Source organism: Exophiala aquamarina (genome assembly GCF_000709125.1).
Source record: "Exophiala aquamarina CBS 119918 chromosome Unknown aczIA-supercont1.15, whole genome shotgun sequence".
NCBI lineage: Eukaryota > Fungi > Ascomycota > Eurotiomycetes > Chaetothyriales > Herpotrichiellaceae > Exophiala > Exophiala aquamarina.
This window is the reverse complement of record NW_013550573.1, coordinates 394,129-420,426: the sequence shown is the minus strand read 5'-3', so window position 1 is coordinate 420,426 and position 26,298 is coordinate 394,129. Positions and strand designations below refer to the sequence as shown.

At 50.3% G+C, this 26,298-nt stretch overlaps 9 protein-coding genes across 9 annotated transcripts; 4 read left to right on the top strand and 5 right to left on the bottom strand.

The window, feature by feature from the left end:
• Positions 1-188: 188 nt before the first annotated feature.
• Positions 189-1,643, top strand: A1O9_10933 (uncharacterized protein; the record flags this gene model as incomplete). Its single annotated transcript, XM_013400161.1, has 1 exon — positions 189-1,643. The coding sequence occupies one exon, from the start codon at positions 189-191 to the stop codon at positions 1,641-1,643; it is 1,455 nt and encodes a 484-aa protein (XP_013255615.1).
• Positions 1,644-1,903: 260 nt separating this feature from the next.
• Positions 1,904-2,263, bottom strand: A1O9_10932 (uncharacterized protein; the record flags this gene model as incomplete). The annotated part of the gene is made up of 1 exon (XM_013400160.1): positions 1,904-2,263. One exon carries the CDS (start codon positions 2,261-2,263, stop codon positions 1,904-1,906), a length of 360 nt encoding a protein of 119 aa, XP_013255614.1.
• Positions 2,264-2,979: 716 nt separating this feature from the next.
• Positions 2,980-4,071, bottom strand: A1O9_10931 (alcohol dehydrogenase; the record flags this gene model as incomplete). The annotated part of the gene is made up of 2 exons (XM_013400159.1): positions 2,980-3,704; positions 3,750-4,071. 2 exons carry the CDS (start codon positions 4,069-4,071, stop codon positions 2,980-2,982), a joined length of 1,047 nt encoding a protein of 348 aa, XP_013255613.1.
• A 498-nt stretch (positions 4,072-4,569) lies between these two features.
• On the top strand, positions 4,570-6,170 carry A1O9_10930 (uncharacterized protein; the record flags this gene model as incomplete). The annotated part of the gene is made up of 3 exons (XM_013400158.1): positions 4,570-4,735; positions 4,789-5,115; positions 5,164-6,170. The coding sequence occupies 3 exons, from the start codon at positions 4,570-4,572 to the stop codon at positions 6,168-6,170; spliced, it is 1,500 nt and encodes a 499-aa protein (XP_013255612.1).
• A 1,989-nt stretch (positions 6,171-8,159) lies between these two features.
• On the top strand, positions 8,160-13,114 carry A1O9_10929 (uncharacterized protein; the record flags this gene model as incomplete). Its single annotated transcript, XM_013400157.1, has 5 exons — positions 8,160-8,943; positions 9,017-9,298; positions 9,345-9,369; positions 9,430-9,981; positions 10,030-13,114. 5 exons carry the CDS (start codon positions 8,160-8,162, stop codon positions 13,112-13,114), a joined length of 4,728 nt encoding a protein of 1,575 aa, XP_013255611.1.
• A 365-nt stretch (positions 13,115-13,479) lies between these two features.
• Positions 13,480-14,798, bottom strand: A1O9_10928 (uncharacterized protein; the record flags this gene model as incomplete). Its single annotated transcript, XM_013400156.1, has 3 exons — positions 13,480-14,394; positions 14,455-14,559; positions 14,613-14,798. 3 exons carry the CDS (start codon positions 14,796-14,798, stop codon positions 13,480-13,482), a joined length of 1,206 nt encoding a protein of 401 aa, XP_013255610.1.
• A 2,281-nt stretch (positions 14,799-17,079) lies between these two features.
• On the top strand, positions 17,080-17,733 carry A1O9_10927 (uncharacterized protein; the record flags this gene model as incomplete). The annotated part of the gene is made up of 2 exons (XM_013400155.1): positions 17,080-17,130; positions 17,200-17,733. 2 exons carry the CDS (start codon positions 17,080-17,082, stop codon positions 17,731-17,733), a joined length of 585 nt encoding a protein of 194 aa, XP_013255609.1.
• Positions 17,734-18,786: 1,053 nt separating this feature from the next.
• A1O9_10926 (uncharacterized protein) lies at positions 18,787-20,901 on the bottom strand (the record flags this gene model as incomplete). Its single annotated transcript, XM_013400154.1, has 1 exon — positions 18,787-20,901. The coding sequence occupies one exon, from the start codon at positions 20,899-20,901 to the stop codon at positions 18,787-18,789; it is 2,115 nt and encodes a 704-aa protein (XP_013255608.1).
• A 2,095-nt stretch (positions 20,902-22,996) lies between these two features.
• On the bottom strand, positions 22,997-24,695 carry A1O9_10925 (uncharacterized protein; the record flags this gene model as incomplete). Its single annotated transcript, XM_013400153.1, has 2 exons — positions 22,997-24,491; positions 24,541-24,695. 2 exons carry the CDS (start codon positions 24,693-24,695, stop codon positions 22,997-22,999), a joined length of 1,650 nt encoding a protein of 549 aa, XP_013255607.1.
• Between the last annotated feature and the right edge of the window lie 1,603 nt (positions 24,696-26,298).

Sequence of the window (26,298 nt, the reverse complement as noted above, 5' to 3'; positions counted from 1 at the left end):
TGGACAGCTCGAAGCGTAGGCCCGCTCGCTCCAAGGATGGTTGTCTGACCTGCAAGCGGCGCAAAGTTCGGTGCAATGAACAGAAGCCTCGCTGCTCGCACTGTGGGCGATTGAATCTTGAGTGTAGCTGGCCTCTAACCGGCTTGCGAGGACTGCACCCCCCCGCGGCACGTAATGACCGACAGCTGATGCCTGGCCTTAGCTACGAAGCCAACGCATTCGACGCATTCGACTATGCCAATCTCTTCACTGATTGTCCCTCGAGCTCAGGTGTCGCCAACTGTCCTTGGGCAGATGATGGCATTTATGGGATGACCAGCTTTGGACAACGCCTCCCGAATGATACAACAGCTATAAAATTGTCTCAATTAAGTCCCTCAGCTGTGTCCACTAGCCTCGCGGAGAATCCTCAACTTGTCGAGAATTTCTTCAACATGAAGGTACCTCCAATTCTGGAGCCAATAGAAACCGGGCCGAGGTGGCTCTCCACAAGATCGCTCTTTGAAGCCATGTCCAGCGAGTCCCAGATGGTTCGCCTGGCGATTATGGCCTTCTCCGCCGTTCAGCATAAGGTCTCTGGTGCAGATCCGAACATGGATCACCGAAGCTTCTACGACAAAGCGAGTAAAGAGCTATCTCGAACTTTCATTGACTGCAGCAAGGATGTGCAGCTAATTTCGCAAGGCCTCAAGCATATCCTGGCCACAATCTTCCTCTTAACGTATGCGGATCTTGTCACTGAGCGGGTCGAGATTGCCCATATAAATCTCAAGGAAGCTCATGTCATAATAACAAAGGCAGATAGGGCTCAGCTTGGACCGCTGGAGCGGAAACTGATCTCATGGGTACGTCTACTGGACGCTCGAGCGGTCTCTGCTGGTGGTGAGGGACTCTTTGTAGCCGATAGAGTGGACGTCGCGGCTCCCATTCCCAACAAAGGCTCCCCTGCCTCTCCGCTAGTCGCTCGTCAAAATGTCGAGGTCGAGGTCGAAGAAGCCCTCTTCGACATTCTCTATCAACCTGGTATTGAGTTCTTTCAAAAAGTTCAGTCCTTCATGGGTAGGATTACGATGATCGACCAATGGCACCGCAGTCGAGGCACTGTTGAGGACGAAACTGAGGTCATGACAATTGCAGCTAGCATTACAAAAGATCTCGGAAACCTCTATGAACAGAGGCCGACACTGATGGACTACGCGGTTGGTGGCCATCTCACCGATAAGTTCATCTCCCAGGCGCTTGTCGTGCCCGTCACGAGAAGCTTCCAGTCATATCTGGCCAACTTCTATGCCTGCTACATCCATTTGCATCGCGTGGCTTTCAAGCACCTTCCTCGATCTAACAATGTATGTGTTGCTCTCACAACCATTGGGATGCTTGCACACGAGATGACTTCTGCTCCCGAGACGTTGCCGGTGAACATGCTTTGGCCACTGCTGATGTGGGGTTGTGAGGAGGATGATGCCTACGAGCGTCAATGGGTCATTCAGACAATCCACAGCATGGAGCACAACGCGTCCAATGCTAAACGCATAGCTGAGCTTCTAGCGGAAGTCCAACGCCGCCAGGATCTTGGGCGGGCCAGAGTTGATGTACGGGAAGTCTCACATCACATGTTCCAACAGGCTTTTGCTATCGTGTAATTCTATGATGATACTGCGAATCTGTTCTCAACTGCTGTTAACGGAGAGACCTGGTTCATAATCCGTATCTGCCTCTCCTCGCTCGAGTAGATAGGATACGGCCAACGGCGGTGACTGGACTGCTCAGGGTAACCCCTCAGCTGCGCAACAACCCACTTGGTGCCATTGATGCCCCATTCCATCTTGCCCAGCTCTGCCTGTAGCGCTATTGCTTCTTGCAGCTGACCTTTGTTGTAAAGTTCGAAGACGGCAATACATGTCTACAACAGATCAGCGGTCTTTCGAGGGAAGTCTAGAATACAGATCCTGGGATAGAGATTTGCTACGCCAGTAATGCAACCAACGCTTCCTGCAGCCATAGCGGGAACAAGCCAATCACTCTTGCCTGCAAGCACCGCAAACTCTGACGGCTTGAAGATAGCAGCAGCTCTCGTTACCTTTGCAATACCACCGCACGTTAATTTCACACCCGCAATGTTCTTGTGTTGACCGAGGACTTCCAGCATCTCAGAGTCAATTTCCAGTCCAGCAGTGACTCCAGGAAAGCTATATATCACGGCTGGCAATGCCGAACTGTCCGCCAGCTCACGGAAGAACCCATTGATGGCTGCTTGATCCATCGCAAAGTGGAAGAAGCTGGACACCAGTACCAGGACGAAGTCAGCGCCCGCCACCTTGGCGTCAGTTGTCTGATCTATGACGTCCCTTGTGCAGTTCGCTCCAGTCTATCTCTTGACTGCTGTTATTCTTGAAGAAGGTCAAGGACGGTACATGAATACCAGGCGGAAACGTGCTGCTGGTGTTGGTGCTACCGTTTGTCCCGTTACCGGCGATCATGTTGTCGAGTGAAAGCATTGCTCTGGCCACCTGCGTCGTAGTTGCGGCGTGAGAAGAAGTTGCTACGGTTGTCTCTACACGACTCTCCTCGAATCCGTGATACGATGACTGCTTGGTGGATGTGCGCAGACTGAACGTCATCCCGCTTATCTTACGAGCGTGAATCAAGGCCCAATGTTCGCATGTCCACCGACTTGCGAGCAGTCCCTATTGTGCTACCATTACTTTCCTGGCTATCAACGTCCGAGATCCACCAGGCGACATCGTTCCCCAAGACCCACCTAACAACATGGAGATCCTTATTCGACGGCAGAGCCGATCGCATATACCGAAAAGGGCATAGCTTAGCCGACGTTTGATAATTGGAGAGACACATGTTTCTACGGACGCCAAGTTGACAAACACGACCGCCGTCGAGAAGTGTCCCTGGCTCGAGCAATCACGCAAAAATACAATGGGAAAGCAGGATTGGTCAAGTGATTATTGTGACTCCCATTGCCTAAGCATTTTCCAAGAGATGCATGTTTACAGGGGTCAGCGCCTTGCCTCTTAGTAGATACTCTTCACAATTCTCCATCGACAGTCTCTCAAATCCCAAGTTCGTCTCAATTGCACCACCAGCGTTGTGGCAAGTTAGGGTGACTTGTCGAAGCTTCGTCAGCTCCGTGTGCACGTGGGGTTCATTTTCAAACACATCCAGTCCCGCCGCGAACAGTTGTCCGGATTTCAGTGCCTGGTACAGGTCTTCTTCATCCACAAGCGTGCCTCGAGCGATGTTCACAAATCGTGAGCCGGTCTTGAACTCGGCCAGTGTCTCTCTTGTGATGAGCTTCTTTCCACCGAATGGAGTGGCCAACACGACACAATCCGACGTCGCCAAGAGATCCCCTAGAGTCGCTTCGTACGTCGCCTCAATTGACCCTTCAATCTCACTCGATTTCTTCACAATGTCGTGGTAATGGATCTTCATGCCAAAAGCTTGGTAAGCTTTCTGGGCGATTCTCAGGCCGATGTTTCCCAAGCCAATGATGCCCAATATATGGTCACTGGGGTTATGTGCAGTCATCGTCGCATACTTATGAGCTTCAGTCCACTGCTCCGCCTCGCCAGACCTTGCAGCCAAATGCGACCAGGTAAGGTTCCTGAAAACTGACAGGATATGAAAAATCGCCATGTCGGCAACAGCTTCGGATGAAGCAGCGGCGCCGTTGCAGTACACAATGCCTGTCGCCAGTCAGCGAAAATCGCCTCAGCCGCCTCAATTCCTACCGTGCTCCGCCAGAACATCAATATCAGCCCAATCATATCCTGCTCCTGCGCTTGCGAAGATCCTCACGGATTGAGGCAGTAACGAGACAAGTTCAAGGTCCCACCGTCCCATCTCGCCGCCAGTATTCCAGAAAGGCCGGAAGATGCCTACAAAGTCGCCCCATCGCTTCTCCTTGAGCGCTTCCATGAACAAGGGCCGTTGTCTCTCCTCATCACTGGGTCGGATGATCGTGAAGTTCTCGGTCAGCCGCTCATAAACTTTGGGATTGTGTTTGATAGGGTCCCCAATGTGAAGGAGGATAGGCTTGTCTGCCGAAGGCATGGTGATGGCTATGTCTGGGTGACTGCCAGAGGTTCGTTATTCTTCTTCCCGCGAACGGCAAATACTGTTTTGTATGGTTTTAGTGTGATGTTAAGAGAGATGATGGTCTCCCTGGCGATGCCTCCACCTATAGACAGCGACGCCTTGCGATCGGCTATTGCATATCGCAAGAAACAGAGAGTCAGTCCACGGTTCCTGAGTTGCGACCTTGTCAATCTAAACCAGAGGAAAACCTGTAGCTATGGGGTCCCCGAAGCCACCCCCAAGGATCATAGATGTGTGCGGGGGGAAGCCGATCGCAACCTACAATTGGGGAAATGTGTCAATTTTCAGTTGTCGGAAAACTTTGCGATTCGCCCCTGAACGCCCCCCAGCTTCGCTTAAGCTCCTACGCGTCTCGAGGCATGCTGCCCTGTGTTACTATATAACGACGGGGTCGTAACGTGGCATTGGCCACCACTCTCGAGCAACATCACTATCAACAGGATGACTGTAACCATGGCCGATACAGCCATCGACAAGAAGAACTCAGCCGACTTCCATTTGGAAAGTCTGGGAGTGGCCGTCAGGCCAGATGAGCCCTTCATTATAGATAGAGAGGTCAAAGAGAAGGCTCTCCTGCGTCGCATCGATCGTCGAATGATGCCGCTGATGATGTTGATCTGTAAGGACGATCGAATATCTGACCACAAGCAGAGTAACTGACAAAACTCCCAGACGTCCTCAATTACCTCGATCGCAACAATATCGCAACAGCTCGCCTAGGTAACTTTGAAGAAGATATCGGCCTTGTCGGAACCCAGTATAACACGATCATCTCCATCTTCTTCGTTGGCTATATCTTGACTCAGGTGCCCACGAACATGATCCTGGACAAGGTCCGTCCCTCCATCTTCCTGCCGGTTGTCATGTGCTGCTGGGCTTGCGTCAGCGCATGCTCCGGCGCTGTTCAAAGTTACCAGGGCATGGTTGCTTTGAGGTTCTTGCTTGGATTCGTGGAGGCTCCTTTCTTCCCTGGTGCCCTATTTTTGTTCTCATCTTGGTGTAAGTGGTATAGCACTGCGAAGTGAATTTCGAACTGATCTTACTTAGATACCAAGACAGAGTTGGCAAAGCGGATCTCGATTCTCTATGCTGCTGGTCAGATGGCCGGCGCCTTCGGTGGTCTTCTGGGTAGCGTCATAATGGGCGGCATGGATGGCAAAGCTGGTCTTGCGGACTGGAGATGGCTGTTCATAATTGAAGGCACGGCTACTATTCCTGTTGCCATCGCTGCCAGCCTCGTCCTGCCCGACTACCCTGCTGACACAAAGTGGCTCTCTGATGACGAACGAAAGCTTGCCGTTCTTCGGATCGCCGAAGAAGCCAATGAAGAGGACGACCATCGCGCGAAAGGTGCGTTTGCAGGCCTGAAGATGGCCTTCACGGATCCGGCTCTCTACTTGGTCTGGTTCATGCAGCTTGGCCTGAACACCGCGGCATCGTTCACGAACTTCTTCCCTACAATTGTCCAGACACTGGGCTACCCGCAAACAGAAACCCTGCTGCTTTCTGCACCCCCTTATGTTTTCGCCGCGATCCTAGGTATCGCCAACTCATGGCACAGCGACAAGGCACGCGAGCGATGGCTTCATATCCTTTGGCCCCAGGTATTCTGCAGCGTTGGCTTCATTATTTCCGCCTGCACGCTGAATGTCGCGGCACGGTACACGGCCACATTCATGATGATGTCAGTCTATGGCTCATTCGGCTGCATCCTCTCGTGGGTCTCAACCACACTTCCACGCCCATCATCCAAGCGCGCAGTGTCCTATGCTGTTGTCAACGCGGGCTCAAATCTGGCGTCCATTTATGCCAGCTATTTTTATCCCAAGTCGCAAGGCCCGAGGTACTGGCAGGCCAATGTCGCCAATGTCGCATTCTCAGCAGCTTGCATGCTACTTGCAACCATGCTGCACTTTTACCTTTCTTGGCGTAACAGGAAGCTTGAGCAAGCTGCCGCGGAGGGTACGGGCTTGCAGGGCACAGCAAGGGACGCAGAATTGTCAAGCCTCGCTGAGAAATGGCAGTGCAATCCGGACTACAGATACACTTTGTAATTGAAATCATCTCCGGGTTACACACGTATGGCGGGCAGTCTAAAAACGCTGGTTTAGTCTCATGGGTTGGTTGTACATACCCGCCACCCGCTGGAAATTGTCGGCGAAGTGTCGCTCTACGTGTTACTCTGGCAAAGGTCTCGAACAAACCTTAAGTTCTTCTATCTATCCGACCATCTGTGAACCCTGTCCTGGCTACAACTTAAATAATGGCTGTAGCAGAGCATCGAGTACTTGGTGAGTCTAGCATTGTTCGAGGGAGGCTCTGGGATTCTCGAATTCTTCACCCGTCGAATGCGCATCTCGGGTGAAGATTGTGTTCCTCGAACAACTTCCCTAACTTCTCAGCCTGACGCTCTCACCCTCGTTTTCCCTTGACAGACCTCTAGCTTGTTCAGTACTAACTGGTTAGCGTTGTGTGCCTGGGCTGAAATATGTTCTCAGCGCCTCAAAGAACTCAAAAATCAAGGAGCAGTCAGCCTAAGTATCTAGTGCAGGAGGTGTTACCCTTAAAAAATTGCAAGAAACCAAGTCCACTGAACAGCGCGAGGCGCCCCTGCGGCGATCTTCGCAGGGGTAAATCATGGCTGAGGGGGCTTAGCATCCATATTAATCATTGCCTACCGCACCAAAGCCAGATGATGACAACCATTTGTCGTCAGCTTGCTGAAAATATTCCAATCAGTCATTTCGATACCGCGTCCGAGAACAATGCTAAGATGCGGAAAGCACCTCGTCCTTGGTTGACTGTAGTTGGGAATTCCAAAACATCTCCGATGCCATCTTCGGCTTCAATGAAGGATATGCGGCACCATCGAGGAGTGATCATTGATCAACAACTACGAAGGAGTATAACGAGACTGTCATGCATTATCATTCAAATCCCTCCTTTTCCAATTGACTAGTGGTCTTGAGAAGAGATTCATTCTCCGTTGACATGTGATAGGCTCACTTCCGCGCTAGCACCATCAAGAATTGCTACGGCTACTGAGGTAGCTGAAAACCGACCTCAGAAGCGAGCGAGAGGGAGGTCCCCTAATTCCCGCAACAAGAGGAGGCAGTCAAGAGACATTCATCCCTAATAGGATTGCTAGGGCAATTCAGATTGCCCAGAATACTTAACTCTGATGAGTCAGAATCAAAGTCAACATCAGCAATCGTCCTAGCTCCTCCAAAAGCGGCGGTACTGGCCGCCATGTTCGGCGGGAAATTTCCCTGCAACCTGCCTCGGTGGTGCGTTGAACTGTAAAACTATTTATTAAAGCAGCACTGGTGATCACGTGCCAAATCTCGGCCCCCGCTTTCCTCCTGAGCCCCAATCTTTCAGGAACAAGCCTTTCTGCCTTATCAAACTCACTCTTGCTTCAGAGGTTGAGCGGCTTTAGAAGCAACATTTGAATTGCCCGTATTGTGCCTCATCCGTTTTCACTCTCTATATAACCCGGCTTCCTGACGCTTATCCGAGTGATCCAACGCAACTAGGCTGTGCAAGCAGAACGGCTCGAGAGTTGGGCTGTCATCCCTAAGAACACGAAGAATTAACCACTCTTACACTCTCAGTTTGCGCTTATGCTAATAACGACATTAATCCAGATAGTGAAGACTGAGAATCGTATGATGGTCCCCACCGTCTTAGGTGAATGATTTGATTGAGTTCATCCATCTTTGTCCGGCGACGAGACTATTATGCGAAACATGTACTTGAGATCACGTGAAACAAAGAAGAGCCGCGCTATTGGTTGGATCTGATTAACTCCAACTAATCTGAAAGCAGTCAAATAGAGCTAGCAGCCAATTTGAAAATACTTCTAAAGGACCTGAATGGAGGTGGTAAATCGGAAGCGGCAGCGGCTGGGATACAATGATTACACTGTTGCGATGATATGTCCTTTGGAGGTGGAAATGAGTGCAGCTAGATATATGTTGGACGAAGAGCATGAAAGGCTGCATCATCTGGCTGGGGACACGAATGAGTACATTCTTGGCCAAATGAGCGGTCACAATGTTGCTATTGCCTATCTACCTGAAGGCTGCCACGGTGTTGGTGCTGCGGCAACTGTGGCCACCCACATGAAGCGAACGTTTCCTTCTATTCAGTTACGATTGCTTGTGGGTATCGGCGGAGGTGTTCCGAACAAACAGGATGTTCGACTTGGCGACGTTGTTGTAGGAATGCCAGCCGAAACTCATGGAGCCGTTGTACAATACGATCTGGGGAAGAACACTACCAGCGGATTTTCAAGGAAGGGATATCTACTACCGCCTCCTCAACAATGGATTCACGTTGTCAGCCAGATGAGATCGAACCACCGGTTGACTAAGCAAAACAAAATTACAATATATCTATCGGACATGCTACGTAGGTATCCAGATTTGACCGAGTATCAAAGACCGCCTCCGCAAAGTGATGTACTCTACACCCAGGACAACCTGCATGTTTTTGGAGAAGAAACTTGCTTAAAATGCGATCAAACTCGTGTCATACAAAGGTCACCTGAAAGACATGAACCAACAATTTTCTATGGCCTAATCGCCTCGGGAAATCAAGTCATGAAGAATGCAGTACAACGAGACGAAATCAGTCGAGATGCTGGCTGTGCGCTGTGCTTCGAGATGGAAGCTGCGGGTGTTGTCAATGATTTTCCAAGCCTTGTTGTTCGAGGTATTTCAGATTATGCCGACTCCCATAAAAATGATGACTGGCACGCGTATGCCGCAGCAGCAGCAGCGGGTTGTGCTAAAGAACTGCTTAGTTACGTTGGTCCACACGTTGGTATGTCAATGCCCTTGGAAGCCAATAAACGCAGGACGTGATTATCTGACCGGAAATGATCTGATCGCAATAGCTGAGACTTGTAACGAGTTGATGCGGCCAGATGATCACGACCGCCAACACGACGGCCAAAAATCTCGGGTTTCCAGCGCTATAACGGATAGCTCGTTTGATCGAACGAATGACTCGGAGATCAGAAGTATTTGCGAGTGGTTCAGTCCTTTGAATTTCTGGAATCAACAACAGGATGTTTTTGACAGATATCATGACGGAACTGGGACTTGGTTTCTACAAGACCAAATCTTCCTGGATTGGCTGAACGGCACAATGAAGGTCCTATGGTGCCCTGGAATTCGTACGTCATTATCCATTTCTGTTTGCGTCTTCTAACATGGTATCAGCGGGTTCCGGCAAAACAGTCATAAGGTGCTCAACCAGACTCTTTTTTTCATTTGTCCAAAGCGAACTGACGTGTTCTATACCTAGTTCTGTCGTTGTCGACCTTTTACGAAAACGAAGATCTCAGGACAAAACGATTGGAGTCACCTGTATCTACCTCCAGTACAAGGAGAAGCACTCCATCACAACCCTGATCTCCAACCTTATAAAACAGCTATTACAGCAATGCCGATTCTTACCTGAGCCCATAAGGTCAGTATTTGTAGGTCACCAAGACCACGGTACTAGACCTGGTCGAAAGGAATGCTTTGAGGTCCTGAACCGGCTTCTAAATGAGTTCTCCAAAGTATTCCTCGTCATTGATGGGTTGGATGAAGCTAGCGAAGACATTACAACCAATTTTATTAAGCCAGTTCTTGACATGCTGGCCCTCCATGTTGTGGTATTCTCACGTTATTTACCCTACATCGAACGGCTTTTTTTGGAGTCCCCTCGATTAGACATCTGGGCTAACAGCGAAGACCTGGAGCGATACTTTGAGGGGCGTGTTCAAGAAAACGCCGATTTTGCGACTCTTATAAACGAGGCCAATCTACACCAGGGAATTTTAACTGCAATAATACGAAAATCTCACGGAATGTAAGCTTTTTCTTAACACTCTTAAGAGTAATGCTGAGTGATGTACAGGTTTTTGCTTGCTCATCTCCATATTGGCTCTATTATCAAATTGGACAATCCTCAAGCAGTGGAGCGGGCACTCTCATCCCTTCCTTCTCAACTATATGACTCATATGATAAAATATTAGAAAGGATCATGGCGCAACCAGAGCACGATCGCGCTCGGGCTGAACAGGTAATCATGTGGATTACAGCTGCTTTGAGACCGCTTACTTTAGACGAGCTGTTGCAGGCCTTGGCCGTGAGCATCAATTCCAACGAATTCAGTATGCAAGCTCGACCCACCGTGACTCGTTTAGTTTCGGTTTGTGCAGGTCTCGTCACATTCGACAAGCAAAGCCAGAAAATAAGGCCGGCACATGAAACCATCCAAGCCTATTTCGAAGAGAGGCTGTCTGTTCTGTTTCCAAATGCACAAAGAAAGATGGCTACAGCCTGTCTTGTCTATTTAGCTTCCGCTGTTCCTAGAATTCAGTTTTGCACGACAGACGGAGATTTGAGGCACCTTTTGGCACAGAATGCATTTCTCGATTACGCCGCTCGATATTGGGGTCAGCACAGCCATGATTGTGGAGAGACGAACCCAAAGGAACTGGCCCTGCAGGTTCTCCAAGACTCCTCGATCATTTCGTGCATCACTCAAATCATGTTTGTACCTGATCTCCATTTCCCTGGCTACAGTCAACAAGTCCCCACTCGGGTGTCTGCAGCTCACCTTTTTGCATTCTTCAATCTAGAACATACACTGGGATTGTTTCTCGATAGAGGAGGCTGTCCAGATGAAAAGGACTCTGATGGCATGTCGCCTTTATCGTGGGCTGCCGCACAAGGAAACGTGGCTGTGGCGAAGACATTGATTCGCAATCCTGATGTCGATGTAAATTCGCAAGATGACCAGGGACAGACACCTCTATCAAGGGCGTCTGAAGAAGGACAAGATGCTGTTGTGAAATTATTACTCGACTGCAACAGAGCTGACATAAACTCTCGGGATACAAGAGACATGACACCTCTTGCCTGGGCGGTATCACGACAGCATGTTACAACAACAAAACTGCTGTTGGGGGCAATAACCTCTCCAAACACTGTTGATGACGAAGGTCAATCTGTCCTTTCTACGGCAATTGAAAGCAGGAATGAAAATATTATCCTGCAGCTGTTGGTAGCTGGGGCGGATGTCGATGTTGGTCATACCACGCTATGTGAAACCCTCCTTTGGGGTGCCCATCAGGGTCACTGGCAGCTTGTCAAGACTCTTTTGGAGAAGAGTAGTATGACTTCCAAACCATCGGACATATTACCGAGAGGGCTACTTGATAAAGCAGCTGAGGATGGCCAAGAGGATGTTGTGCACATGTTAGTTGAATCTGGCACCGACGATCGTCACTGGAATCTTCAACGCAGCACCGCTCTCTGGCTGGCGGCTGAAAACGGGTACCGATCCATAATGCAAATTTTGATCAAGGCCGGGGCGGATGTGGAAGCAAAAAATGAATCTGGCAGAACCTTATTACAAGAGGCCTTGGAAAATCAAGACAAAGTAATGGTTGAATTCCTGGTTCGCAATGGAGCAAATATTGATGCAGCAAATGATCGAGGAGAAACTTTACTTGAGAGCACGGTGAAACGAAATGATCGGGACATGGTAAAATTACTCGCCAACCAGGGGGTAAACGTTCGGGAAAACATGGCGCTGCACTGGGCTGTGGAGAACCGTAAAATCGAGATGGTACGCTTACTCCTACAATTAGGAGCAAGAATAAACCGGAAAGATAACTCGGGAAAGACAGCTCTGCATTTATCCGTTGAGTATGGTTTGGAAGACATTATTTGCTTACTTGCAGAGAAGGAAGCAAATTTAGACGCTTATGATAGCTGTCGAAGAACCGCACTGTGGTATGCCGTCAGGCAACGAGACTGGTCAACCGTGCGTCTACTTAGAAGACTTGGAGCAGAAATTGACCCATGCGACGCGCCTGAAGGAACACCCCTACAATGGGCCGTTGAGATAGGAGATCAGGAAATGGTAGCAGTCCTTGTTGAAGAGGGAGCAAACATTAAGCAGCAAAACTCCTCAGGCCAGTCTCCATTACGACTGGCAGTGGAGAGGGACCGTTATCAAATTGTACGGTATCTCTTGATGAATGGAGCAGATATCAATGACCAGGACTCGGCGGGCCTGACAGCTTTAGCATGGGCGGTAGAGCACAGCCTCTTCGAGATGGTCCAGTTCCTGGCAAGCAAAGGGGCAGACATCGAGCTCAAAATGAAAAACGGCCTTAAGCCCCTCACGCTTGCGGCTACGAGTGGGTCCTACAACATGGTGAGGTTTTTTATGAAGGAAGGGTCTCGATTTGATCCTCCAGAGACAGAAATTTCTTCTCCGGAGAAATGGCTATCTCAAGCGATTTACGGGGCAGTGATTTCCGGCGAAAACTGGAAGCTAAGGCGACTACTCGAAGCCCGGTTAGAGACTGAAAACTACCAACTTCATGACAGCCTCTTGGCAGCTGCAGAGAGACACAAGTTTGAAGTCGTGATGAAGTTGCTGCAGGATGGTGAGCGGTTTGCCATTGACGAGATAGAAGGGCTGATTATATTGGACTCCGCCGGGGCAAAGGGTAAGCTCGAATTGGTGGATATGTTATTGAAGACGAGTCAGATCGACTTGAATGGCAGAGTACCGAATTCGAATCAGGGCTTCACTCCCTTGCTTGATGCGGCCTGGTTCGGTCAATTCGCAGTTGTCGACCGATTTTTGAAGGAGCAAGACATCGATCGAGATATCCAGACACTGCCTGGAAACGCGGTAATACATATAGCGGCCAGCCGCGGTCATCTAGAAGTGTTGAACGTCTTGTTAGAAGAGCACTCTGTCCTTGCAAACAGCAGAACCAGTTATGGATGGACAGCACTGCATCTTGCGGCGCAGTATGGACATCTGGCCATAGTAAAACGACTCTTGCAAGAGAACGGCGTCACACCGAACGATCTAACCAATGACGGCCGTACTGCCGTCCGGGTAGCGGAGGACTACGGTTCATGGAGTGTGGCCGGTTACCTGAACACGCTTCTGACGAGAGGGCCACGGTAGCAAGTACTATCTTTGGTGAGGAAGCTGTCTGGTACATCCTAGATCCTTCCCTCCGATCCTCTCTGTGTGAGTGTCAAGGACATTCTTTTCCACGGGGTTCCGTAATCCATTGCTCCCGTGCCCTTTGTAACCTTGAAGACCGGCAGAGCTCTAGTCGAGCAACGCAGCCCAGCTGCCCACATATCTCGGCGCAACACCTTCCTGCATTGCCAAATTGCTGGACATGTGGATTATTCGATTCCCAGACCTTCCGAAATCTTGTTCTTCCAAAATGTAGCACCACGTGCAAGGACTTGATATCAGCTCCCGTTATCCATTCATTCCGAATCAATAGAATAGTCCCATCGGTACTCCATATTACGGCATTACCATGCTACTTGCCGACACTGATACCAGTCCTGCTCGGCTTCCGATATGTGATCCAAAGGCTCTTCGTTTGGTTGAGGGCTAGGCACTGCCCGCAGTTCGAGATCACTGTTTTCAGGCAAGGAATCAAGACATGGTCGCCAGTAGCATTCATCTCGCGGATAAGAGATATCGTTGAACGTATTGGAACTGTCCAACGAGACTTGTACTGAGCGGACTGCATCTCCATAACTTGCAATATAGGATGCAGCCTGGGGGCCAGCTAACGGAGAGACCATTGTGGTACTGTGGCTTGATCTGCATGGCAAGGATATGCTTCTGTTTGATATTTGATTCGTTCCTGATCTTGAAGGGAAAAGCCGTGGGAAGATATGCTGGATTGGTGTTCTTAACATTGGTAGGTTGGCGCAAATGACCCCGAGACCAGCTTCTACTGTTGTCCATATGGTCGACACCAGAGAGCCTGCTGTGACATCGGTACCATATGCTGAGGCGTAGAGAGTCGTCAGACGTGAGATTGATGCGGCGCAGACAATGCCCCCAAGGCCGAAGACTCCGGTCAGGGCTATCTTCTGACGAATCGGTAGTTTTAGTGTGAAGATAACTGGGAGTACCATCAAAACAATGATGAAATCCGTAAAAATGTTGTAGATTGCGTTGCTGTACCACAAACCATAAATATTCACACAGATTCTCTCGGCATTCCAAGGATGCCAGGCGCTCGACATCGGGCTGCACTGCATCAGAGTTGCTATGGTAAAGCAGATACAGGCGCAAAGCACGAAAGGGATCAAGACCCAGCATGTGCGTACAAACCAAGGACGATCGACAAATATGCGAAGGTATAAGAAGAGGACGGATAGCTTGGTACAGTTGATGGTGAGTTTGTAAAAGATTTGAACCAGGAAAAAGCACTGAATTATAGAATTCTTAGTCAAGGCTTCTAGGACTTGGAAAAATCAATTGTTGCTTACGTTCAATGCTTGAGAAGCTTGCTGACGTTCCAAAACATCAAGAGGGCTGCTATATCCAAAGTTGACGGCTGCGATAGACGCAGTGCATTGAGCAATAAGGAATGCCTATTGGAGCAGTCAGAATTGTCACCTTCTCAACCAGATGGGCCGGGGCTCACTGTAGCTAGAACAGTTGCAAGGTCATCGAGGCCAAAGCGTCCCAACATGCGGAAACGCCAGTAAAGGCGGTTAGAGACCAGGAATGTGGCGAGAATGGGGGCCACCACAGAGGTTACAACGAGATTGTGCCCTCGTCCCGCCGACCCAAGGCTCTCCGCTGGACAATCAGGACATTTGCCTGCCATCATTGTAATGGTCTTAAAGAAAACTTAGACCGCAACGGCATCCGAGAGCAAAGGTCCTCGAACTCCTTCTTTATGTCAGTAGTCGCTCAGCTTATTTGTCGATCGTTTTTTTCGGCTCATAAACGATGTTTGAGCACGGATCGAGCGCCGAGTCACCCGTTACGGATCGTGGGCGGATAGCTATAGCGGATAAATAGCATGCTAGATATCGATTCTTGAGGATGGATGACCTTCTCACATGGAAGACTGGGCGTTCATGATTGATCCGAAATGCCTAAATGACGAGCTTCTGGACACGACAAACTTGATCAGCGTGGGATGTTCAACCGACACTCACTTGTACAGTATTTATGCAATTTCATTTCCAAGATGCGTCACTTTCGTTGCCCACCCAAAATTGAACATAAACTTCAAGTTACTTGAGAAGATGCAAACGTGGCTTCAGCAGAGCATTGTTGTATACCAAGGCCGGCACATTGTGTGGGCCGCTTGACTGCATCGTGTAGTCTGGGCAGTTCTGGAAAGCTCACATATGGAATCTAGATCTCGTATTTGTCATGGAAACCGGTGTGGACTGATTAAATCAGTACGCTTGCTTGGCAAAGCTCTTTGAAGAGAAAATATGATATAGCTGTGGGCGACTCGAGGTAGAGGCCCAAAATCCTCAACGATGGCCATGATATCAACGGGGATGGCTGACTCGTATCCGGTTCCTTTCTTTGAACCGGTCCAATTGTAAAGCAGAGGATGACATATCGCATTCTTGACCCAAGATTTCCTGTGAAAACTCGAGACTTGCAAAGGCATTTTGTGATTAGCATTCTGGCCGATGCAACTGGCCGACTGGCCATCACGCTCGAGGATGTTTCCACGTTTTGACCCGTTCAACCAATGGTCCGAGGTTGGACGCCCGCGTTCTCATTCGGTCAGGTAAATGGCTTCCACACATGGCAAATGCAAGGAATCGGATAAGACGGTGCACGACATCTCGTGGTAGAAGCAGACCCTTGAGAAGTCAGTCGCCTCTGGGTCTGTTGAAGTCAACAAGCTTGAGATCAGATTTACTCAGAGGCAGATTGAGGAAACGGCTTAAGTTCGGCTAACTAAATCAAACAAAACATGGACTTCCGACGTCCAACAACCAGCGATCCACAATCAACTCATGATACGAAAGGATCACACAATGAAAGAAGCAAACAAATTTAGACATCTACCTACCAAAGGGGGTTGTAAGTTCTCCCTCTTCTGTCTTTACTGACACTGGACTCCTTTCTTCAACGTGGCTTCAACACAAGGTCCTGGTTTATTACACGACGAATGTGTATTTGAATATGAGGAAATCCACCATGATAAGCAAATGGTGTCCTGCCGCCTGCAGGAAACAGCTTCACCACGGCTGTCAACTCCAGCATCACGCCCGAATGATGGATACGCAATGCCTCCCGAGTCCTGAACCTAGAAAACTTTCCAGTTCTCAAGAAATATCCCCGTGCCTCATGATTGAATCTCAATATTGGAACATCATGGGTGATTTCAGCCCCGACAAATGCTGTTTCCGAGGGCGAATAAGGACGCAAACGCTTACTGTCACATTGCCAATATGAGTGTCTGTATGCAAGGTCACCGGAATCACTGCCGACCGGCGAAGTTCTTGTCGTTTGCTCATGCAGGACTCTCACCGTGTGCTATGTATATAAAATATGTACATATCGCCCTATCGAGTCGACAAAGTTCGTCGCACTATCAATCTGAGTCAGTGCGTCAGAGGATCACCAAGCGAACCTGAGGAAGCTCAACTGAGATACACTGCGCACTGTCGACTAGGATCTACCTAGACCCAGGATTTGAGTCGGTATAACCAACAGTATCATTTGGATTGGAAGTATCGAGGAGCGCTATATGTTCAAACATTAGACTGGTGTCGGAGCACTTCAGGCGCGATACGGAGATTCAAACGAGCTATGTTATTGTCATTCTACACTGCCTTTAGAATTTCCATAACAACGACCACGCCAGAGTATGTGAAGACAAATCGCTGCCTCAGAACTGTTTCTATGGCAGCTACATATCCATGTGACTACGTGTTCTTCTTCCAATGATTCTGCATATTGTATTCATCCCACCGACCCACGGAACTTCCAACCACAGTTCAAATCTTCTTATTCACCTGGCCATTCTCGCCTTGAACCAAGCAAACCACTAAAATCGAGAATCTGGAATCAACGAGCCTGGTTCACAGCCCAGAACGCTGAGTTCGACGACTTCTAGAATACACACTACAATGGCCGGCCTCTCTTATCCTGATTACAATCGCAAACACTGCTCGTCAACCGTAAGTCGTTACCTTGCAGAGTCACGCCAGCCGTCCGCACGAGCAGTAAGATTTGCTAATCATTTGCAGAGTCACGAAACACTGTTGCTGCTGGCGGTTCAACAGCAGTGTTCACAGCCTGCTGTCGTCAGTGCCAACGTGGTCGAGTCTACCACGGGTCATATATATCAAAAACATGAGATCTCCAAACTTGATAAACACTCATTCCACCCGCAAGATCTGCAAAATCTCTCGCATCGTGGAGACAACCCATACATATACGGTGGCATTTCTTCAAACGATATCGACGTCCAATATCCACATCCACATGTCCAGACCGCTGAAGACGCGCCAGTTGGGTTATGTCTCAATCCAGAGGCTCCTGCTTTTGTTTCCTTTTCGACGAAATTTGGGAATAAACTGAATCCACAGGCTCCTTCATTTACTCCCTCTTGCGCTGATTCCAGGAATGAATTGAACCCAGAAGCAGCGACGTTTATTCCTTCCACCAACCACAGAAAGAGAATGGACCCGGAGGCTGCCGCATTTCTTCCTGCTGGCGCAATCTTGAAGGATACATGTATTCATGAGCCTCGAGAAGATTTCGACGGGGAGGCTCGGTGATTTTCTGCCAGCCGATTAACACCGGATGAATTCGTCCCGGCCCCTTTACTTTGGCCTTTCGCTTTCCATCATCTCAACTACTTCGGACATCCGCTTAGTGGAAAGTCATATACCACACCAGCTGCTACTCTTGCTATGCTGAAATCACATGGCAAGTATAGAGCAGCAAAGTATACGAAGAACTTGCGTATCTCTGTTCTGCAAGGCAGAGCCTCCCTGTGGGTCGATCCGCTGGTCTTTGTCCGAGATTGTGACGATCTCTGGAGCCTGGAAGGTACTGCGCTTCAAGTGGCTGCTACTGGAGCATGTCATAAGCTCTATCATCCACACGCCGAATAGAGAGTGGACCACTGGAATGAGTGTGATGACTATCCAGTATTGGACCCTGATGAACCCGACGAGTACACGCCAGGGCATATCATAGTCAATGGGAGGTTCGACGAACAATTTCTTGACCGTCGGGATGCTATCCCTGAAGTCAAATCTCAACACCAGCAGTCTGTATCAAGGCAGCAGAAGATGCGAAAGAGAATCCGCTGGTCTTGTCTTATTGACTCACTGGCTGGTTGACGGGGGGAGCGGTCGCCCTTGCTTTCTAGCATGGTGTTTGGGGAGTTTGGTGTGTGTGGTTTTGGCGTTGGAAAGATTGGAAAGCAAAGCTCGAAGTTCGGAGTATTCGATAACAACACCCTTTGTGCCACCACCTGGGGAGATAATGCTTACTGTACTAGAAACCCAACTATGGGTTGTAACAAATCCCAGATAGATGGAAATGTTGAAAAATCCAAGACCAGCCAGAAGCATACCTTGCGGAGTTTCACCGTGCCAAAAACACGACTTGTCTCTGCTACTTGGCTTTAGACTTCGCCGGTGCAAGAGGCCGGCCTTAGAAGCGTAAACCATGACGCAGTCCTTTAGGGTTACTGTTGTAGGGTTGAGAAAGGAGCATCTGAGCCCAAAGACACAGCAAGTTACAAGGCTAGACAATACGAGGACCAAGGACGGGGATGAAGACCTCAATGACCCCAAAAGTTCGAGAAATTACTATCACTATCATGGCCTCTCACTGCTGACAGCCCTTGCCCGAGACAAGCCAATCAGGCCGGTGTCAGGCTCAGCGGAATACTTGACAGGATAGTCCTTGGCCCACGCGACTAAGCCGGCGTTACTGTCACCCTTGATGTGATCGTAGACGCCGCGGGTGTCGTCCACCCCCCTCCTTCCGGTCTCACGCAGTCCCGCAAGGGCGTCGACCACCAATCTCAGGACGTCGACCTGGCGGAACGAGCGAGCGCTGACCGTGCCCCACACGCTCCACACCAAGGCGACCGTGATGAGCGCGGCGGCGAGGATGCAGCCGATGCCGACGAAGAGGATCACAGGCACGTACGTGATGCGGTAGTGTAGGGTTTGGGCGGTGTTGGCGGCGGAGTAGAACGCTTCCGGGGTGTCGCGGGAGGTGTTGGTGGCGGCGACTTCGTACGCGATGCGTTCGGTTTCGGCGGACGCGTACAGGAAGTTCTGCGCGAGGGTCGAGAATGAGACGCTTGTGCTGTTGATCGCACTGCAGTTTACACTGGTGATCTCGGACGCGGTGCCGGTTAGAGTCGCGTCGATGCACGGGTCGGCGGAGCGGGCGAGAGCTGGGCCAAGGCCGGGGAGTGTCACGTCTGGAGCTTGGTAGTTCAGACTCAGTTGGAGTTGTTGCATTCGCAGATATTTTAGATCGGTTGTTGCCTCGGACACGGACAGCGAGGTCATGTTCTTGAGCCATTCGCCCGTGGGAGAGCGAATTAGGTCCAGGGTGGCTTCCTGACGTGAGATTTTGCATGATATGGCCCACACAGACATGACTGCCTTGGTTGAATTGAATCCGAGGGCGGTCATGTTGAATGCTTTGGGGGTAATGGTGCCGAATTCCGAGTCATACCGTTGGTCGCTGAGGTTGAAGCTCGTGGTGAAGGCGAGCACTGCGCTGGAGCCATCGGCTGGTGGGAAGAGCATGAAGGGATACACTTCGTTAAATGCATTCTTGATGGTTGCGATGTCCCCGGGGTAATTGCCTGTGACAAGATCGGTCGTCCCTCTTGTCATGGAGAATTGGACCGACTTCGAACCCATCTGTATGACCGTGAATGTGTCTGGTACGAAGGGTTCACAAGACACAGACCAGCGAGAGCCGGGCAGTTTGTGCAACGTGGAAACTGTCTGTGGTAGCTCTAATGAAGCACCGGTCACGTTGGTCATGATGTAAGCATGGTCTGCTGTGAGCTGTGAGCTGGCGTTTGATATACTGAGCCCGGTCATCAACCCACTAAACTGGTTGGCAAATGATGATCTCTGTTGGGTATTGAAACCCCAAGTTCCCACGAATGTTTGAGAGACCAAGCTGTTCGGAACTGCCAGCTGCCTATCACTGAGCAATCGGAGAGGGGAGCTTCCTCCGAGGCTATCTTCGTTGTATGCTTCGTAGGCGATGACATTCCCCAAAGCTGATTTGGCGATAGCTGAGACAATGACCAACAACCCCAGTGTCACCAGTCTCTTAGTGCGAGGTGCCAACAATGTTGATAGCTTGAGGACGTCATAGGAGCCGCCGGTGGTACTACTCACCTCGACGAGGCAGGCAAGCGGAACTCCATCTTTGTCGGACTGTTTCTCGTTGACGACAGCGACACGGGCACAGGAGAACCAGACAAGGTTAAAAGCACCCAAGATCAAGGGTGCGATTAGAGCGCTACAGAGAAGATCGACTGCTTTTGCTTGTGGTTGGGTGAGACGACCACCAATTGCATCACTCTGGATGGCAGACCATTCCGACTCTTTCCAGCGATTGGAATTTACTCCTAGCCATATTGCTAGAGATATCAAGGGAATGAGCACCGATAATGCGGTGGCTGAATAGTAGAGGGTTGCATCTTTGGAGAGTGATCTCCAGTGTCCGGAATTGTTGTAGACTCGACCATCGAGAGTGGTTCGTGAGGGCCGCAGCTGTGATTGAGGCTTCTCATATCTTTCACTGGGGGTGGTCATCAATGTCGATATGTGCCTCAATGGGCGAACGTCGTCGGACGAATTTGACATGAACTCGGCTTCGGTTTTTGAGCGTCGGGAAGGATTCTTAGTAGGGAAGATCTTCCTGTGAGGCCCTGCACCAAACAGAGGCATATTTCAACCTCGTGGGCGATTGCTGTGATCGATATTTTGAGCAAGAGAAGTGACAGACTTCTTTTCAACCCAGAGACGAGCCACCAGCACATGAGAAAAGCCCAAGCGGTCGAAGGCGCCCATCATGTGTATGTACGCGTGCTCAGTAGAAGCGAGAGTTACGAGTAGGTATTCAGTACGGAGTACTCGGGCTACTCCGTGCAGGACATTTCGGGTTCCTGGTAGGGTGAAGCTCCGCCCCCCTCAGGCGAGACATGAATCGATGCATATCACCAATCAGCAGCGTAGAAAATGATAACCCATGTAGCCACGGAGAAGGCTTTGCGAGGTTGGCGCCGTGGAACGGTCTCAGATTTTGTAGCAGAAATCAGCTTGACTAACCTCAAAAGTGTCGTGGTGGGTAATGCGTTCTCGTGTCCTGTAATGCACAGCTGCTAATTTAGGGCTGATGAATTCAAGAGATGGTTGCTTGCTTATCAGACTCATACCGTTGCTATGTACGAACAACTTAGGCCAGCAATGCCGATCTTTAATGGCTCCAGGGTACTCCAAAAAAAAAAAAACGGCTGTGCATGCATGACTTCGAGCTGAATTGATGCTTGCGTCGACCGAGATTATCGATTGACGAGCCCCCGTCTCAAGCGGTAGATGTCTCGACTGACTAAGGAGATATGGGTGGCCTGGCTGGATGCCTGGTCTGCTGAGGGATATGAGGGAGAACTATGGAGTGACCTTTTTCGATGTGTCTGGTGACTAGAGTAGCCGTTAGGTTGTGAGGCTGTAAGTGCATGCTCGTAAAGTGGCCAGAGTGACTGTTAAGCTCGGGATCAAATAGGTTATCCGGTTTTGGTTACACATTGAGATTAAGGCCCGGGATGCTGCTTTCTTGCTACAAACCGCTGGAAGGGTTAGACATGTCAGGCGCTGGTGACCAATGCCACACGCTGATAGCAACACGACATCCTTGGTAATGCTTTATAAACAGCTCCTAGGTTGTTTTACTACCTAGATCGTAGAAGATGAAATCTCCTCACGCTCCCAACTGACCTGTAGCCGCATCACATTTGCTGACGAAAAATCGGATCGTTTGATTTATAAAAGCATAACACTGTAAGTCGGTGGTGTGTATTTTGCCAATGAGCCATCATCAGTTTCGAAAGTGAAGTGTGCAGGCTAGGCGATGGGCTTTGTACAGGAAACTGGAAGGTTGCTATAGGTTCACTAAGTGCCCATATGCGCAAAGGACAGCGCCGAGTACTGGTTACCGAGCGTACTTGGATGTATTGCAGTTTAAGTCATGCGAGGCACAGGCACAAGAACACAGCCAGAATACCCAAATGGTGCAAAATTCGGCGTTGGTGATCAGTACCAAGGGAGTACAGCAATCACCGGCAGCCATTGGATTGTATTTTCAGTCAGGACTCTTGAGTCAGTCCAACGTAGAGCTCTGGTGCCTCATCTGTATGATCTCAATTCCATCCTCTCGACCGTCTCTCTCCCCGTCTCGCTCACCATACCATCACCTCAAGAGTCACCTGGACTGGGTGTTTATGTCTGGGGATTAAAAATACCCCAAAATTCATACACTTGAATGGTCGATCGATCACCTGGGCTTTATCCCACCTTTACTTTCTTTTTTCTCATACAATCCCTTACCACGCGCAAAGCAAATTCGATCGCAGACAGAATGCAATTCACCAATAGAAATCTCGCTTGTGACAAGTGGACGCCAGTGCTTAAGAGTGCGTAAGCAAAACTATACACAAGTGGGTATCAATCGAAGCAGAAAACGGTAGAAGCACAATAGCCAACGCAAATCCAATTCGGTAATGCGAAAATGCATCAGGTAGGTGGTGATGCCATGTCGCATGTGAGAACCATTGATCTCTCTATCAACGTTCATCAGCCGGATCCGAGGTCGGATTGCTCTTGAGATGGTCGAGGGTGGTCGTGCTTGTGATATTACTGGTATTAACGGGTCTTTTCAAGGGGTAAGAGAGTCTCATCGGCCCGTGGCCATCATTCCAAACGCCGGGGCTAACTGCATGTCGTCGTAACTCACTCACTCAGCCATGATTGGAGAAGGATTGGCCTTTCACATTGGAGGCGGTCCTCCTGAGCCGCTCTCGGTCGATGTATCGCCTTCAACAGTCTTCTTCCATGCCTCGGGGAGACAGACGCAAACCAACGGGAAGGCCTTGATTTCTCCCAACGGCGTGGCTGAGTCTTCTCGGTTTGCTGTACCATTTGACACCCCGCTATCGCGTTGCAGCTTGTGCTTGCCATCATAATCTTCAGCACGATCATCGATCCGGACACCAGTAGCCCATCCATCATCCCAGATGCCCACTACTTTGAGCATGTCTCCTCTTTCAAGTTCAAACTCGTCTCCAGCGCGAGGCTGATATGCCCAAAGTGCCGAGACTTTATCTCCGGGGTGGATGTCGTCATTCGAGTAATAGTCTTTGAAGAAAGGCAGCTGTTCTGACTGTCCACTGGCAACGCCTTCTGGTGAGGAGAAGTCCCCTCCGCTACCAGGCGAACTGCCGTGTTGCGAGTCACTCCCAGGAGAATCTCCGATCTTAGCGGCGGCAATTCCCAATTTCTCGTTAGATCCAGGGCTGTCGCCGTAGGGGTCAGTATGAGAAGTATAGTTTCGTGGACCTATTTGAGGCCCTCCTGAGGGTTGTTCATCCTGTAGGGCTGACATGCGAGCGACCCGCCCACCAGGAAGCACCTCGTATCCGGGCTGTGTCATTGGCTGATTGTAAGCGGATGAGGTTGGACCTCTCCTTTGCGGTGACGGCTGATTAAGCAGACTTGCGGCTTTACTGTCACTGTGCCTGCGGCGGAAGCACATGAAGGCCAGAACAATCAAGGCAAGTAGTAGTAGAAATCCAAGAACGGACCCGACCACGATTCCGGCAATCTGACCGCCACTGAGTCCACTACCGCCTCCTCCAGATGCTGCAGCACTTGTTGTAGCACTTCCCGTGGACGAGGAGGTGGCACTGGCAGTCGAGGAGAGTAGGTTGGAAAGTGTGGAGAAGACGGGGAGGGTGACATCCTCACAACGGCCAGTCGAGTTGGAAGTCAAACAACAAGAGTCGGTACCATTCTCGGTGCTCGCACGACAGAAATTACACAGGCCCATCAGATTCCCGCCAAAACCACAGTCGATAGGTTCGTTGACAGCCCCAGCTACGCAAGAACCACTAATGGAATTGGCTGGCAATGCGCAATTGGTGAAATCGGCGCGTAGTTGGTCGGCATAGTTGTCGGCACGTCCTGAACACAGGTTGTTGTTAGATACAATCTGCTCCTCACTGATTGCCATATCTCCACAAGCGTCTGCGCAAAGAGGTGTTAGTTGAGCCGGGGTAGATTGACACGAATCCCTCGAATTCTGGATAATTGCGTTGCAGAGAAAACTGGTTGTATAGCGGGCATAGTAGCTGGAGGTGTCGCGCAGGTTGACGTTGTCACATCCGAAGATATTTGTGAATTTCGTCGAGACATACTGCTGAGATATATACTGAGTCAACTGAGTGTCGAAGGATTCTGTCGAGTTGACATAGGCCAGGAAAGGGCTATTCCAGTTAGTGGAGGAGTGCAGCGGTGGGCCAGATGTAGACTCACAATAAGCCAATTAATGTTGTATTTGTTGAAGATATAGACGACGCATTGAAAGCCGGGCAAGCTTTCGAGGTAGCTAGTGAAATACAGTCCTGCGCAAAGACGCCAGGCGTGACGGTGACCAGGGCCAATGCGCCCAGCACGTTGAGCTTGACCATGGTCGAAAGGGAAGGTTCTCAGTCGGTCAAGTATTGTTCCCCAAACCGAGTGTCCAAAAGGTATTTGTTTCTTCCAAGGTCATGCTGAACGCATTGTTGCCGCGGCCCCTATTCGTTGTCGCGATGGATCCTGGTGCCACGGAGCTGGAGGCCGGCGAGCCAAGTGACGAGATAGGAGGTGTCTGGATTGACTGAGCTTTGACAGGTACCGAAGCTCTGGAGCAGGGACTTGGTCGAAGCAACCAGCGGGAGGTCCGAGCTGGAAGGATGGCGGTGGATGGGGGAATGAAATAGACCAAAAGGCGATGACGCAGATCCCAAAAAGAAGAAAACGAGTGACTAGAGGTCAGAGAAACCTCAAAAAGAGCTCCGGGTCGTGAGACTCCTGCGAACGAATGGCGAAAGGACAACAACAAGGTTGAATGGGGAGGTAGGAAAGCAGAAGAGGGAAGAGAGTGTGAAGGTGATTGGGAGACAGAGGATGCGAGATGCAGGCGGCGGCGGCAGAGGCAGATGCAAGAGAGAAAGCGTGCGTCTTGGGGTCGCGGACTCGCGGGTGGGTTTGTGGACAGCTGTGTGGCAGGAGCCAGACGCAGGAGGGTGGATGCGGCAGAGCATGGACTGCCAACAGTTAGGTACTCGTGCTCGTAGTTCTCACGCCGGCAGAGAAAGACGCCCGTGCCCTGGGTCCCTGACAGAGGCCCCGTAGGTCCTCTGTTTTCTCCGTTCTCTGCTCTCTGCTCTCTGCTCTCTGCTCTCTGTTCTCTGGACGAGTACTGCTCTCTCTCTCCCTCGCTCTCTCCCTGCTCTGGGGCCGCAGACAGAGGTGGACCCCCTCCAGAACCCACCGAGCGCCTCTGTTGATCTGCTGGAGCAACCAACTGGTAGGGTTGAACTTAACCGGGGGGTTAGTGACACCTCTAACTCCTCCAGGTAAAGCTTGTGGGTGGTGGACTGCCCGGAAGGTCTTAGTTCAGCCTCCTACAGGCACTAAGCGCCGCCCTCTAAGCCCGTTCCTCTCGTTTCCAATCTCGGGGACTTGATCTGCCCCGATCCCATGCTTTCGTCTCAAGCCCTGGCTGTTCTGTTCTATCTTTGAAACAAGCCTGCGTGTCCGAGTAGGAAACCAATCTCACCAGTGCCATGAACGCATACAGAGTATGGAGTGGCCATTAGCATTGAGTGCTCAACTTATTAGCTGTATACGAACAAACTGGCCTCGTGGGCAAACGGACCAAGGGTCAAGACACACCCGATCATTTGGACCTGGCCTGGTTACTCCGTCCGCACTTTCGGGACATCTGCTCAAACTACTCCGTGCTGAGTACTCATACGACGCAGACAACCGAAACCTCCCGCGGTCCGTTTGAGAATGGTCACCATGTCAAGATTCAATGGTGGTTGTGACGCAGTGGAGTCCCGCGAGTGTTTGACTGAGGGGAGATTGCATGGCGTTGCAGCCCCCCACGTCCTCACGTCCGTCACACCGCCCGACACGCTTCTCTTCCATCCTAGGCCGCGCCGAGCCCTGGAGATAGGAAAGGGTCAACTTCTCTTTCGCTTGCTCCCATCGCCAGGCATCCCCATGCCAGTGATTCTCCCC